The 15,416-nt window shown below is 41.6% G+C and overlaps 1 protein-coding gene across 1 annotated transcript; it reads right to left on the bottom strand.

Moving 5' to 3' along the window:
• Positions 1–246: 246 nt before the first annotated feature.
• CHMP5 (charged multivesicular body protein 5) lies at positions 247–15,156 on the bottom strand. The gene is made up of 8 exons (XM_042912193.1): positions 14,839–15,156; positions 13,978–14,082; positions 12,512–12,558; positions 10,595–10,688; positions 10,396–10,467; positions 5,732–5,840; positions 2,979–3,091; positions 247–500 (listed from the first exon to the last, which is right to left on the bottom strand). Exons 1-8 carry the CDS (start codon positions 14,905–14,907, stop codon positions 450–452), a joined length of 660 nt encoding a protein of 219 aa, XP_042768127.1. The 5' UTR covers positions 14,908–15,156; the 3' UTR covers positions 247–449.
• Positions 15,157–15,416: the final 260 nt, after the last annotated feature.

Genomic DNA, 15,416 nt, shown 5'->3' with positions numbered 1-15,416 from the left:
ATCAAAAAGGCTACCACTTTAACCAACCTATAATACCACAATAGAAAATGGTTTTGAATCATAGTATAAGCAGTCCCAATAATCTCATCTTTGTCTTATCAATTTATCAATTTGAGATTGTGGAGTTAACACTATCTTAGAATGTAAAGATTCCACTTCCTTGGTTTTATTTCAAATTATTATTAATAAATGAAAACAAGTCATACATAGCCACTGATACTTTTAAGTACATTAGTCTTAAGAAAAAAGACATAAAAATTTAGTATGAAGAAAGCATCCCCCAAACAATGAGTCTCTTAACGGAAAAAAAATAAAAGAGCACTATAATTAACCTTTCCTTCAAAGAAAGGAAAGAAACATAAATCTGTTATGGTAAATTCGGAAAGATAAATATTTCCTAGTCCCACAATATGTGTTTATTTTACACGATGTATTTGAATGATGCAAGTCTATGAAGCAGGGATCTGTGGTAATCCAAATTCATCCACCAGGACTCCATCCTGTGAAAAGAAAGCAATGTGTAGTGCCACTGTTTTTCAGTTGATAAAACAAATGATCACAAGTATTCAGTAGTCAAAATTCATTTCCCAGTGTTTAATCAGTGAACACCAAAATCCCACTGAGAAGATTAGAAAGCATTTTCATGAAAGATAAAGGGTGTAGTGATAAGATAAGACAAGACTGGAAAAGCTCAGGGTGGTTCTTTGCAGCACAAAGGAAGAGTGAAAGAGCAAGAGACACTTACGAGTAAACTAGGAAGGGTCTGGGTGGAAAGGATGAGGAGTCAGTCCTTGCCTCCAGATTCCCATTTTCACTCTGATGTCTTTTTTTTTTTTTAATTTTTTTTTTTTAACGTTTATTTATTTTTGAGACAGAGAGAGACAGAGCATGAATGGGGAAGGGGCAGAGAGAGGGAGACACAGAATCTGAAACAGGCTCCAGGCTCTGAGCGGTCAGCACAGAGCCCGATGCGGGGCTCGAACTCACAGACTGCGAGATCATGACCTGAGCTGAAGCCGGCCATTCAACCCACTGAGCCACCCAGGCGCCTCTCACTCTGATTTCTAAAGTGAACCATTATCTTTTGTAGCTTCCCAATCCTTAAAGGAGCAGTGCCCCAGGACAGGCAGTTATTTCCATATCATACTTTTCTACAAACTTAGAGACAGCAATACTACTATCCATTAAGAAACCATATCTCAACGGCACATTTAACACAGGAATCTGTGACCTTCTAAAAGTAGAAATAACATAGATGCTTCAGGGTACTGAAAAGGTAAGCTGTGGTGGTAGCGTTAATAAAAATCATTTCAGGTAGGGGCAACTGGGTGGCTCAATCGGTTGAGTGACTTCAACTCAGGTCATGATCTCATGGTTCATGAGTAAGCCCTGCTCACTGGCTGTCAGGCTCACTGCTGTCAGTGCAGAGCCTGCTTTGGATCCTCTGTACCCCCCGCCCCTCCTTGCTTACACATGTACTCTCTCTCAAAAATAAATAAAAGATTAAAAAAAAATTATTTCAGGGGTGCCTGGATGGCTCAGTCGGTTAAACGGCTGACTCTTGGTTTTGGCTCAGGTCATGATTTCGTATTTCATGAGTTTGAGCCCTGTTTTGGGCTCTGCGCTGACAGTGCAGAGTCTGCTTGGGATTCTCTCTCTCTCCCTCTCTCTCTCTGCCCCCTCCTGCTCACACTGTCCCTCTCGAAATGAATAAACTTAAAAAAATTAAAAAAAAAATAATTTTAGGTAAGCTGAGAAAAAGCAACCTATAAACCTGGAACCCTGAAATGACCAGAGACAGGGGTGGGGTGGAATGAGCAGTAGAGAAAAGTAAGATTACTCTAGACTCAAGGAAGAAGGGAGGGTATGGTAGGGGGAAGATGCACATTCATAGAAATTAGCTATAAGGGACCTTGGAAATGATCTACTTCCCACCTTTTGCTCCCCACATTTCACATGCAGGAAAAACTGATAAGGTTCTGAGAGAAAATAAGAATTTCTAATTTGCTCCAAGTCATACAGTAAACAAAGGCAGAGCTGAAACTGGCTCTCACTCAAGGACTGTGCACACTGAACGTGCACATTGGGAGATAAAGCAAACACCAAGGAGATAAAGCAAACAGAAAAAATGGCAAGAGAAAAAAATGACACATTACACCAGGAACTAAGATGGAGTGAACAGGATTTCATAAGCAACAAAATTTTATCTGTTTATAATAATGACAACTGTATAGCTTTGGACGGGGCTTTCAGTGCGAAGTCCTTTTACATACAAGATCTAACTTGTTCTACACAACAATTATGTAAGATAATTGTAATTATCTGCATTTTACAGATGTAAGGATCAGAAAAGTTCACAACAATTAAGTGATTTGTCAAGGTCTCATAGGGAGTTAGTGGCAGGACTGAGACTTAAACCCAGGTGTCCTGATTCTTTACCTTGTTAATGAGAAACTTTCAACATTAAGTTTTATACTTAAATTATTAATCCCTATTTAAAAAAAATCCACCTGGAGCATTCCCTTTTGAATATACTCTCTCTGTAAAGAGAGCTTTCATACTATTCTTCCTTTCTGATTTTAGACTCTAATAAACTTTTGCCTGCTGCTCAAAAAGAAAAAAAAAAGTCCACCCTACAATTAAGCAGTGTGTATGGAAGATAGAACTTTCTTTCACACTGCTGCCCAGCATGGTTCATGAATGTGTTGATAATGCTTTTCCAGGAAATACTGTCTGAAACCTAGAAATGGCACCCAGTGCAAGCTCACAAGGGTAATTCCTGGGCCTCAGTGACACTACGTACACAGCCTGTCCACAGTCCAATGCAAGAAAACTAGACTTTCAAGGGGTCCCAAAACAATGACTAGCACGGTCTTTCCCCGTTCAAACTTAAGACTACCTTGTAGATTCCCAAATTGGGATCAAGCAAAAAACCTTAACCATTTTGCATAGCAAACATAAAGAGAAAAAGCTTTCACCTTATTCTTTGTGTCAGTGGGAACGCCTTCTGGAATTGCAGGTGCAGATGCCGCTTCATCCAAGTAAGAACTGTCTTCATCAGCCAGAAGCTCATCACCCAGTGCATCCAACTCTGAGATTGAAACAGTTGACATTTCAAAAACAGTTATGCAAGAAAACTGGCAGCTAATGTTAAGAAAGTTAGCCAAATTATTATGAGACATGAATTTCAAAACAAAGGGAAAAGGATTTTTAATTTTTAAAAAATATTTTATTTATTTTTGACAGAATACAAGCAGGGGAGGGGCAGAGAGAAAGGGACAGAGGATTTGAAGCAGGCTGTGAGCTGACAGTAGTGAGCCCAATGAGGGGCTCAAATTCAAGAACTGTGAGATCATGACTGGAGCCAAAGTTGGACTCAATGGACTGAGCCACCCAGGTGCCTGGGGGGAAAGGATTATTAATCTCTATTTTCAAAATAAAAGATGACCATCTTAAGAAATTTTCAAGGGAACTGATGTGGTAGAATCTATGAAAAACACAAATCAAAGTAAAACAAAACAACCATTCCCCACAGGTTTACAAAGCCCTAGTCTTCATGAGAAGAGTCTATATATAGCTATCAGTTGGCCAATTCAAATTAGAAAATCTGGACAATAACAAATGCAAAAAATTCTCTCTCAGTTATTGATGAGCTTGAGAGAAGGCAGTGAAAGGCATGAAACTGTTGCATACTGAGTGACCATCACATGAAATCAAGCTTTAAAAATATGTCTATGGTAAAGTGAGTTGGAAGTGACCAGGAAGAATGACAATAGCAGATAGAGACATAGCAGGAAACTCAGGATGGGAAATAAAATAAAGAAATGAATGTGAAAAAAAAAAGGTTCTAGGCAAAAACAGAATGGGAGAAAGAAGGGAGGGGGTGAGAGGAAGGGAGGGGGGAGAGAGAGGAGGAGAAGAAGAGAAGAACTGAGATGGGAATCATGTGACAGAAAATCCTGTGTGAGGTGGTTCTGCCATCTACCTAGTTACTCATGCTAGACACTGACATTTTTTTTTAATGTTTTATTTATTTATTTTGAGAGAGAGAGAAGTGGGGGAGGGGCAGAGAGACGGAGAGACAGAATCTCAAGCAGGTTCCACACCATCAGTTCAAGGCCTGATGCGGGGCTGGATCTCACAAACCGCAAGATCATGACCTGAGCCGAGATCAAGAGTCAGACACTTAGCTGACTGCGCTGCCCAGGTGCCCCCGACAAACATTCTTGACCTCCCCTCCTTCCACATCCACTTTTCTGTTTCTGCTACTATCACCTTAGTCGCTATCATCTTTTCTTTAAAATTTTATTTATCTTTTAAATTCCAGTATAATTAACACACAGTGTTATATTCACTTCAGGTGTACAATATAGTAATTCAATAATTCTGTACATTACTCAGGCTCATCATGATAAATGTACTCTTACTCCCATCACCAATTTTGCCTGTCCCCCACCTACCTCCCCTCTAGCAGTTTGTTCTCTATAGTTAATAGTCTGTTTCTTTACCTCTTTTTTCTTGGTTTTGTTTCTTTTTTTTTTTTTTTTAATTTTTTTTTTTAATGTTTATTTATTTTTGAGACAGAGAGAGACAGAGCATGAACGGGGGAGGGTCAGAGAGAGACGGAGACACAGAATCTGAAACAGGCTCCAGGCTCTGAGCTGTCAGCACAGAGCGTGACGCGGGGCTCGAACTCACGGACTCCAAGATCATGACCTGAGCCGAAGTCGGCCGCTTAACCGACTGAGCCTCCCAGGCGCCCCTTGGTTTTGTTTCTTAAATTCCACATATAAGTGAAATCATATGGTATTTGTCTTTCTCTGACTTATTTCACTTAGCATAATACCCTCTAGTTCCATCCATATTGTTGCAAATGCTAAGATTTCACTCTTTTTGATGGTAATATTCCATTGTGTGTGTGTGTGTGTGTGTATCTACATCTTTATCCATTCATCTATGGATGGACACTTGGGACTGCTTCCATATCTTGGCTATTAAAAGTAGTGCTGCAAGAAATATAAAGGTGCACGTATTTTTTTCAAATTAGTGTTTTCATTTCTTTGGGCAAAGGCTCCTCTCCCTGAGGCCAGGCAACAACCCCTCCCATTTTTTTCCTATTATCCCCTGCTCATTCTTCAGGACCCATGCCTGTGCCCACTCCCAACTAGGATAGATTCCCCAGCTATGTGCTCCATGGTACCCCACACTTCTCCTTCCCAACAGTTTGTGCTCTTGTAATTAATCACTTGAAGTAAGTTTCTTACCCCTGGTGATGGAAGCTTCATAAATGCAGGGACCATATTTGCCTTCTTCAATGTTGAATTCCTAGCACCTAACATAGTACCTGGCCTATGGTAGATGCACACGAAGTACTTGCCAGTGACTGTTTCTTGATCTGCTTTGTTGTTCTGAGGGAGAGGACTCCAAAAATAGGGAGAGCAAAATCAAAAGGAAAATGGCAGGGAAACACAGTGCTTAGATACCAAGCACCAGGTCAGCAGACACTTTTGCCCATATTTTCCTCCAGAGCTTATCTGTCCAAGAGTTGTTAGTGGATCATGCACATCTGACATGCCAGCTTCATAAGCTCTTTGCCCAGAGGCCGTACCATAAACTAACTCTCACAGAACCTTCACTGGAATTTTCTCTAGCATTTGGGAAAAGGTCCCAGGAAGTTGCTCCTTTCAGACTCTAAAACTTTTTTTTCCCAACTGCTTTTCCCATAACATACCTGCTTCCAGGTCATCTTCGTCTAACTCTGGGGTGCCATAACTACGGCTCAGTGCTTCTTGGATTTCACTGGCATCTTCCATCATATCTTCTAGCTGGTCTTGTAAATCCTTGTAGAAATGTATATGACAGTTTTCATTAATTTTTTACTATTTTCCTCTAACTAACCCTCACTCCACTCTCTCCTCTGAATCTCAGAAGCAAGTGATTTTTATTTATTTATTTATTTTTTTTAATTTTTTAACGTTTATTTTTGAGACAGAGAGAGACAGAGCATGAACAGGGGAGGGTCAGAGAGAGGGAGACACAGAATCTGAAACAGGCTCCAGGCTCTGAGCTGTCAGCCCAGAGCCCGACGCGGGGCTTGAACTCACTGACCGCGAGATCATGACCTGAGTCGAAGTCGGCCGCCCAACCGACTGAGCCACCCAGGCGCCCCAGCAAGCGATTTTTAAAAAGATAACGTATGCAAAATGGTGAGCACATACCAGTTTTCAACAATTGTTAGTTCCCTACCCTTAACTCAGTCCTTGCCTACTGACTGCTTTTAGTCAACAACTGACCAGGTGCTCCTGTAAAGTACAGGTCTGAATAACTCCTGAATGCCCCTTCCAATTAAAAGTATAAAAGAGCTTAATGAATTATTTAAAAATCACAAAACTGAAGAGTCCCATAACAATAACCGTGAATGCCAATGGCCACATAATCCTCCTTTTTGGTGATAAAATGTAAACTCAAAATTAAGGAAGAATTAAATTGGGGCACCTGGCTGGTTCAGTCTGAAGAGCATGTGACTCTTGATCTTGGGGTCATGGGCTTGAGCCCCATGCTAGGTGTAAAGATAACTGAAAAAAAAAAAACCTTAAAAAAAAAGAAAAGAGGGGCACCTGGGTGGCTCGGTCGGTTGAGCGTCTGACTTCAGCTGAGGTCATGATCTCACAGTCTGTGGGTTCGAGCCCCACATCGGGCTCTGTGCTGACAGCTCAGAGCCTGGAGCCTGCTTCCGACCCTGTATCTCCCTCTCTCTCTGCCCCTCCCCCACTCTCACTTTGTCTCACTCTCTCAAAAATAAATAAATGTAAAAAATTAAAAAAAAAGAAAAGAATTAAATTGGTGATCTTGCATTTGAATTTAAGGTGCTTCAGGGAAGTCCAAAGTCCTACTGCAAGAACAGATGCCCATTAGTCTGTCATTACAGAAAGTTTACCTAAAACACTAAATTCAGCCTCCATACTATCAACATTTTTCTAGTTTATGGAGAAAAGGAGGTAATAGAGACAAGCAAATTAATCTTCTTAAGTCAGCCAAAGATGGACTATACTGTGTAGGGAAAAAAGACAACAGTGGAAACAACTGGGTGGTACAAAAAGTTGTACTGAGCCAACCCTGGATGGAGAAACAGAAATGGAATCAGGATAGGCTTGATATCCGAGACCAGGCTGGTGAAAATAATTGACTGAGAGCATAAGTCATCTGTGAATGATCTACCTGTGATTAGCTAGAAGACTACAAAGCCAGGAATAATGTAAAAAGCAATCTGAGAAGTGCTACAGCATAATAAAGGGCAGCTAATATAATGGCTAGGAGCACAGACTCTGAAGCTCAAATCTTGCCTTACTCAATGAGAAATAAAGCCTCTAAGCCTTAATGTCCTTGTCCATAAAATAAGATTATTAATAGGCATACCTCATAGGATTATTAAAGGATTTATCACAGTAATACATGTAAAACACTAAGCACTTAATACTATATATCTTCCATTGTGTTAAGGATGTGCAGAGCAACAATATGCTCGTTATATGCTGAAAATTCCACAGAGAGGAAAGAGAGTATTGTTGATAATGCAGAAAGTCCAAACCAGCACCATTTATCCTTCAGAATTTTTTTAAATTTGTTTTAATGTTTATTTATTTTTGAGAGAGACAGAGTGAGTGGGGGAGGGGCAGAGAGAGACAGACACACAGACACACAGACACACAGACACACACACACAGAATCCAAAGCAGGGTCCCGGCTCCGAGCCGTCAGCACAGAGCCTGATGCGGGGCTCGAACCCACAAACCACGAGATCATGACCTGAGCTGAAGTTGGACACAACCAACTGAGCCATCCAGGCACCCCTATCCTTCAGAATTTTTAAAGCAATGCAAAACATTTGAAAAACTCCTCTTGGCCCACAAATTGGAGGTTTGTTTTTCCATTTAAAGGTGAGGGAGACAGGGGCACCTGGGTGCCTCAGTAGGTTAGGTGTCCGACTTCAGCTCAGCTCATGATCTTGGGGTTCATGGGTTCGAGCCCTGTGTTGGGCTCTGAGCTCAGAGCTCAGAGACTGGAGCCCGCTTCAGATTCGGTGTCTCCCTCTCTCTCTGCCCCTCCCCTGCTTGTGCTTGCTCTCTCTCTCTCTCTCTCTCTCTCTCATAAACATTAAAAGAAAAAAAAGGTGACGGGGCACCTGGGTGGCTCCATTGGTTAAGCGTCTGACTTCGGCTCAGGTCATGATCTCACAGTTTGTGAGTTCAAGCCCCGCGTCAGGCTCTGTGCTGACAGCTCAGAGCCTGGAGCCTGCTTCATGTTCTATGTCTCTCTCTCTGCCCCTCCCCTGCTCATGCAGTCTCTATCTCTCAAAAATAAATAAACATTAAAAAAAAAAAAAAAAAGGTGAGGGAGACAGTAAAATGAAAAACACTTAAAAAATTTTTTTTAAATATTTATTTATTTGAGAGAGAGAGAGAGAGAGAGAGAGAGAGAAAGAGCATGATCATGACCTAAGCCAAAATTAATAGTTGGACGTTCAACTGGCTGAACCACCCAAGTGCCCCAAAAAAACTTTTTTAAAAAAGAAAGCACTATGCTGTATTTTCAAGTGCCAAACTACTATGCTGTACACATGTAACATTCTGCTGTACAGAGAAGCGCTGGCTGAAATTAAAAAGAGTGAAAACACAGAGTAAGTAGTTAGGTCAAGCTCTGCCATGCTATCACATATCAACACAAGTCTCCTCAAGTCATTTATGAATAGGATTCCTAGCAATAGACTTTATGAAAGACACACACACACTAATTAGCACACAAAGAATTAACAGGCTTAATATTGGATAAGAAACACAAAAATAATACAAATATAAGCACTAGACTTGACATGCAGAAACTGAAAAATAGGAAGGCTAGAAACAGAGGAACATACATACACATGGGTAAAATACTAAAGAATGAGTGAGAGCTATCAAACAGTGAAAATGTTTTATAAAGTATTTTAGGAAAACAAATGGAATTCAAAATATATAGTCCAGCCAGAGACAGACACAGACAGAGGCACACACCAAAAGGGAGAGAAAGGAGTTCTCTACCTGCCATGTGGGCAAATCTACTAGGAGACAGGAAAAGGATAATTAGATAGGGAACGAGACAGGCAACTACAAGTAAAAGATGGAGAGACAAAACAAAACAGAAAACAAAACAAAAACAACAACAGAAAAATTCCAGTTTCTATTTTGTTTATAGTAAAGAGCTCTCATTAAAACATAAGGAACCCTGTAAACGGAAAATAAAATTCAACTGCATTATATTACCAAATAGCATTGTACAAATAAGACAAACATACATGGAACACTTTTCTTAGTAAATGTCTGGGAAGATTTCACTGAGCTTAACTCTGTAAGCAGAGACTGGTGGAGGATTAGAGAGAAAGCCACAGGCAGTGTAAGGAGGGGTGCTTGAAAAAAGAGGAGGAATGTCCTTACTTGTACTGTAGATCAGCACTCTCAGAGAATACCTCTTCAGATGTAGCAAGATGTCAGGAAGTCAGTAAGTACTCAACCAACAAATATTGCTTGAATCGGGCAACTGCTTTAGCTCCTTTAATAGTCTCTTGTTCATTTGCTCAGCAATCATAGAAACTTTCTGAACACCAACTACAGCCAGGCATTGTTCAAGGTATGGGATATAACAGTGAAAAAATCATGTCCCTGCTCTCATACAAAGAGACATTCTACTCAGGGATAGAAGTAAAGACCACCACTGTACTTGCAGAAAGGTAGCCTCTTTCCTCTGGTCAGTCACCACTCACTCCCTCTGCTATCCCTACTTGCCATCTGGGCTGTTCCCCTGAAAGAAGTGAGAGGAGTGCTTAGGGCTCACCTCCCAGCCAAAGCACGATCTCAAAAGACATGTTAATTTTAAGAGCCTAATGACATTATTATTAAAAATCTAAAGAGAGTTACTAGCAAAAGGAACCAGCTCTACTCCAGAAAGTGTGTTAAGCACCTGACTTATATAGCCTCATTAACACTTGTGACCATCCTGGGGGATGGACAGCAACATCACTACTTTACAATTGTGGAAACAGACTCAAAATCATTAAGTGAGTCAGAAGTAACAGGAAACTGGGGGCTTATTTACTGAGTGCCTATTATATTCTAGATATTATGTATGTAGACACACCAGCTCATTTATTTCATCCTCATAATAACTGTATATGGCATTAGGATCCTGGTGTTAACAAGGAAACAGACACATTTGGTACCCTACCCTAAAGTTACTCTATTAGTAAATGGCAAGCCCAAGATTCAATCTGTCTTCTGTGTTCTTCCCATTACATTCACATTCATTTGGATTCTTTCCAAATCTACTATACTACATTCTTACAGAAACTAGCATACATCTCACCTCAATCTGGTCAATTTTCACTTGCTTGTATGCTTTCTTCATTTCCTTTACTCCCAGTTTCATAGCATCAACCTAAAAAAGGGTAAGAGAGAACACCATGTTTTAAAAAGCCATGCTAGTGAAATGGTCTTTTAAATACTATGGGAAAAGAACACAACAGTTAAAAAAAAAATCATGGGAAAAGGTGCTATGGAAGTACCGTGGTCTTGGTGTCCTTCAATGACTGGATGGTGTAATTGGCTTGTTCCATGTTAAATGACTGTTGGGCGAGATTGTCCCGCTGCTGCTCATACCTTTTCAGAATCAATTAAGAATGGTAAATGTGAGCCAGACAGAAATCCTCTGGAAGAAAGTATCTCTAACACTATATAAGTATTTCCTTTAAAAAAAAACAAAAAACTTTAGGGGCATCTGGGTGGCTCAGTTTAGCGTCCGACTCTTGGTTTCAGCTCAGGTCATGATCTCACAAAGCTCAGGTCATGATCTCACAAAGCTCAGGTCATGATCTCACTATCATGGGACTGAGCCTCGTGTTGGGCTCTGTGCTGGCGGCACAGGGCCTGCTTGGGATTCTCTCTCCTTCTTTCTCTCTGCCCTTTCCCCATGTGCGCTCTGTCTCTCTCTCAAAATAAATAAATAGACTTTAAAAAAATTACAAAAAATTAAATACACAGAAAAATTGGCAAAAACCATTTAATCACTCTAACACAAGCATCATGATGTACCCCTCCAGTCTTCTGTCTTTGTATCTTAGTTATAAGACTAATTTTCCCCTTAATATTACAGCCTTTGCTGTTTTCTATGCTACTATATACTATTTAATGTCTCTTTACAATGTTTCAAATGATTTCCTGTGATAAATTCCCAGAAGGAGAACTCTTGGGGCAAAGGGGGAGACTATTTTTAAGCTCTTCATACATATAACTAAACTGTTTTTCTAGTAGACTGAACTCCTTGAGGATAGGTATTGTATTTGACTAATCTTATATCCATGATTAGGTAATCCATCTGGCCTGATATAATGCCTGGTGCTCAAAATATGTTCTTTTTTTTAAAAATAAAGTTTTATATCAAAGTATAATACTACTTCAAAGACTTATGTCACTATGGTCTTTATACAACATCAGGAAACCATCTAACTATCCAACCAGCAGAAAATTGGTCAATTCATGGTGTGGGCAAATGGTGGTGGAATATCACCAGCCTGTTAAAAAGTATATCATTCTTAAAAAACGTTTAAAAGGAGAGAACTGCTCATGATGGAGAAGGACAACCTATATATACACAATTTTTCTTCTAAAAAGCCATATGCACATATACCATGCATGCACGAGCAGAGAAAAGAAACTAAGAAATCATCATTCTAAAAATGGTTAATTCTGATAGTAGGAATCTATGTAAATGTTCTTTTCTTCTGTTCATGTTTTTGTATTTTTCAAGCATGTATAATGAATATGTATTACTTAAACACTGCAGGCTACCTAAGAAGGGAATAGTTTTTACCACTCTCACTACCATGTTAGGCATTATAATTTCTTTTTCCAATTTTGTCTAATCTAAAAGGTGGTATCTGATAAAAAGGCATTTTAAAAATAAAAACAGAGATATCAACAACCTTTCTAGTTCCTTATTAGCTAATTACATCTGACCCCTACAATCCTGCAGAAGGTCTCATCAGTTGGACAGCCCACAAGGGTAAGCATCAAAGATGCTATCTGGCTTCTGCTCAGACATGGAGACATAGTCACCTAAAATAAATCCAGGACCCTTAAATCTATTCTAGTGGGAGGGAACAAATATTCAGGATCTTCAATTTTACAAAAAATAAATAAATAAAAAGGCATACTCTAATTAAATACATAATGGGAGAACCCTATAGATCTGGGTAGTCCAATACAGAAGCCATTTAGCCACATATAGCTACCTAAATTGTTAAAATTAAATAAAATTAAAACTTCAATTCCTTGGTCACACTAGCCACATTTCAAGCGCTCAATAGCCACATGTGGCTAAGAGCTACTGTACTGAACAGCGCATATATAGAACATCTACCATAGCAAAAAACTCTGTCTAGATGGACAGTGCTGGAGGAAAGGAGGTTACACTTATAACTTACATCCGCTTTTGCTTTAAAACCCTCAAGGCTTTCTGTTTGACCATATTCTGGGGAGAGAAACAGATATTAATGAAAAGAAGAAGAAAACACACATACAGTAAAAGAAATCTCCCATATCCTCAGACTTACATATCTACTTACTCTCTTCTTCAAAGTTGCAGACATGGTGGCTCCTGGACTCTTCCTCACTTCCCAAGCAGTCTTTAAGTCTCAACTCATCTGTCTTTGCATCCCACATCTCAGGGTACAGAATTATATTCCCTTTTCCTACTGCATATTATCTCCATGGCCATCCCCAATAGTGCCTATTTTGTATACCCAGTTGCCTTATGGAGATTCCCAACTTGGACATCCTGCTATCCATTCAAACTCAACATGCCCAAACTCCTCAACCTGTTCTCACCTTGGAAATAACTAACAATGGTCCCACCAATCCCTCACTTCTCTAGATTAAGAATCTTTAAATCAACCTTACCTTTCCTCTCTGTTGTCTCTACATGCAGTCATCTTGTTACTGATTTTCAGAACTTACTTTCCAACTGATTACTTTCCTGTCATTTTCATGACTGCCACCAGGGCTTAGGCTTTCATCTCAAGTCCAGATGAGCTTCCCTGCCTCTGGTCACTCTTCATTCCATGCCATCCAACTAAGATGGCTGAGAAAAGCCTCTTGTCACTTTCCTTTCTATACTGCTTCATAAATCTTTTTGTTCCTCCAGTGAAGAAGGAAAAGCAGATATTATCTCACAAATAATGTTTCTATGTAGGAGAAACAGTGCTATGTAGGTCACACCAATTACTTCGTGAGTACACAAAATGCTCACACTATAAAGTATATTATCCCCATTTTACAGACAGAGAAACTGAGGTTCAGTAACACTAAATAACTTGTCCTAGCTCAAATAGTTAATAAGTTACAGAAACGGGAAAAAAGTAGGTAGTTCTATATCCACAGTCCAAACACTTAAATATAGTAATCTATGTTTCTAACAATAGAAGAGGAAAACAAGATATTAAGTGACTTTATGACGGTCACAGCTAGTAGATAGTGATGGTGTTACTAATAGAACACTGGTCTCCAGATGCCTAGTTCAGTACTTTTTCCCAGCATACCATTCCTTAACCAGTCTATTATACACACCTAACTTGACCAGCATGGCTCATAGTTCTGAGCATGTCCCAGCTCTACTCTCCAGATTGCCACCTTCTCAGAATATGTTAATTCCCATGTACATGATTCTGGACATGTGGTCAGCACTTTCTCTCCACCAGGCTAAACCCCAGCCTTCCTCTCCTATCAGGCTGCAAACTCCCCTCCCTGAAGGATACACTGTCACATATTTTCTCTTTACCAGATTGTGAGCATCTCTTCTCTATCTCTCACCAGCCCTTACTGCTGGGCCCTATTTCCACAGGTGCTCAAATTAATCTGTCACAGCGCCTTTTGCAGCTGCCACCTCCCTTACCTTGGCAGGACCCTCTCTCATCTTCTTGATCTGATCCTTATACTTCACTAGCTCAGCATCCAGTCGAGAAATCTTCTTGTCAATAGATTCTGCCCTGCTGTCCACCTTAAAGAAACAGTGGTAATTATCACAATATACTTACATGAGAAGAGGCAGGAGAGGAAAGAAGGGTGGGAAACAGTGGTTCCTGACCAGGCGGACATTTCCAGTCAGAAACACTGGGGGCGGGGGGGGGGGGCTTTTATAAACTATACTCCACCCCTCAGATTCACATATTCCAGGACCCCTGAAAATCACTGGGTTGAGTTGACATTCCCCTACAATTGGAGACTAGTCAGGCTGGGAGCTCAACCAGAAGGTGTGTGAAACAGGCCAGGGCTGTAGCGCTAATGCTATTTGCTTAGATAAAGGGAGGTGGCTTAATGTGAGAGGCCAGAGTTCTGAATTTGCTGTTATTAAAATCCAGGATCGGGGTAAAGATATGTGGACCCAGGATATCACGTTGAGGGTCCTGATGTGGGAGAGGGATGAGGATAAATGAGGGGTAAAGGTTAGGACTGAAGTGGGAAGGATGTGGGCCTAATGGCTGGTTGGGGTAGGAGGAGAAGGAAAGAGCAAGTAAACACGGCAGTGGGCCTCAGAAGGAGTTGGGTGCAAGTAGGGGGAGACACTGATAGCTTAGGAATCCCTGGTTTGTGGCGTCAGGAATGACCCTGGGTAACAGCAATGAAGGTGCGGTGGTGAGGGCCGAGGTGTCCGGAACCAGGAACGCAATGGAGGAGTAGGAGCCGGGAGCCCAGGGTGGGCGGGGTCGGGAATGTCAGAGTCCCTCAGCCTAGTTATGCGTGGTCGAGTGCCCACCGTGCCAATGCAGTCAGTCAGGCTGGGCGGCGGAGCCTTGGGTTTCGCTTTTCCGAAGAATCGGTTCATCTTGGGCGGCCGCGAAGAAAACCCAAACACTGGAGCAAAACTAGAAACGGAAGTAGAATCACCTCCGCCTCCGCCTTGACTTCCTGCCCCCCTCGCGCAAGCGCAATGTGCCTATTGCAGTTTCCCCGATCCTTTTTCCGGGTTTTCAGCTCGGCCTTCCGGGGAAGGAGAGCTCCCGGAGGTTGGAGGGTGCAGAGTCAGCAGGGGCGTGGCCTCGGTGAAGGGCGTGGGCGTGGCTTCAAGTGAGTGGGGCGGGACCTCGGCTGAGTGGGTGGGGCCGAAGCTGCTTTGGCCGAATTCAACCGGGCTTGCTCCAGGGGGCGGGGCCGGTAGGCCCGCTGGGCCGGGCCGGGCCGGGCCGGGCTGGGGCGGGGCAGGGAAGCAGCCGCGCGGGGTTGCAAGGCGCCAAGTTCCTCTCCCACCGCTGGGTGGTCAACTAGCGCGGGTCTGGCGGAGCGCGGTGGCGCGCGGAGACCGCGAGGCGACCGGGAGCGGCTGGGTCCCCGGCG

Source organism: Panthera leo, chromosome D4 (genome assembly GCF_018350215.1).
Source record: "Panthera leo isolate Ple1 chromosome D4, P.leo_Ple1_pat1.1, whole genome shotgun sequence".
In the NCBI taxonomy this organism is placed as follows: domain Eukaryota; kingdom Metazoa; phylum Chordata; class Mammalia; order Carnivora; family Felidae; genus Panthera; species Panthera leo.
The sequence above is the reverse complement of the archived record's forward strand: the minus strand, read 5'-3'. Positions and strand labels throughout refer to the sequence as shown.

Bases quoted from the DNA above. Each gene is read 5' to 3' on its own strand.
- CHMP5 (XM_042912193.1), bottom strand. From the start codon at position 14,907: ATGAACCGATTCTTCGGAAAAGCGAAACCCAAGGCTCCGCCGCCCAGC. The intron at 10,689-12,511 runs GTAAGTTATAAG...GATTCTGAAAAG, and splicing joins GTTTTAAAGCAAAAGCGGAT to GTATGAGCAGCAGCGGGACA. The intron at 3,092-5,731 runs GTATGTTATGGG...TTTCAATCTCAG, and splicing joins CGAAGATGACCTGGAAGCAG to AGTTGGATGCACTGGGTGAT.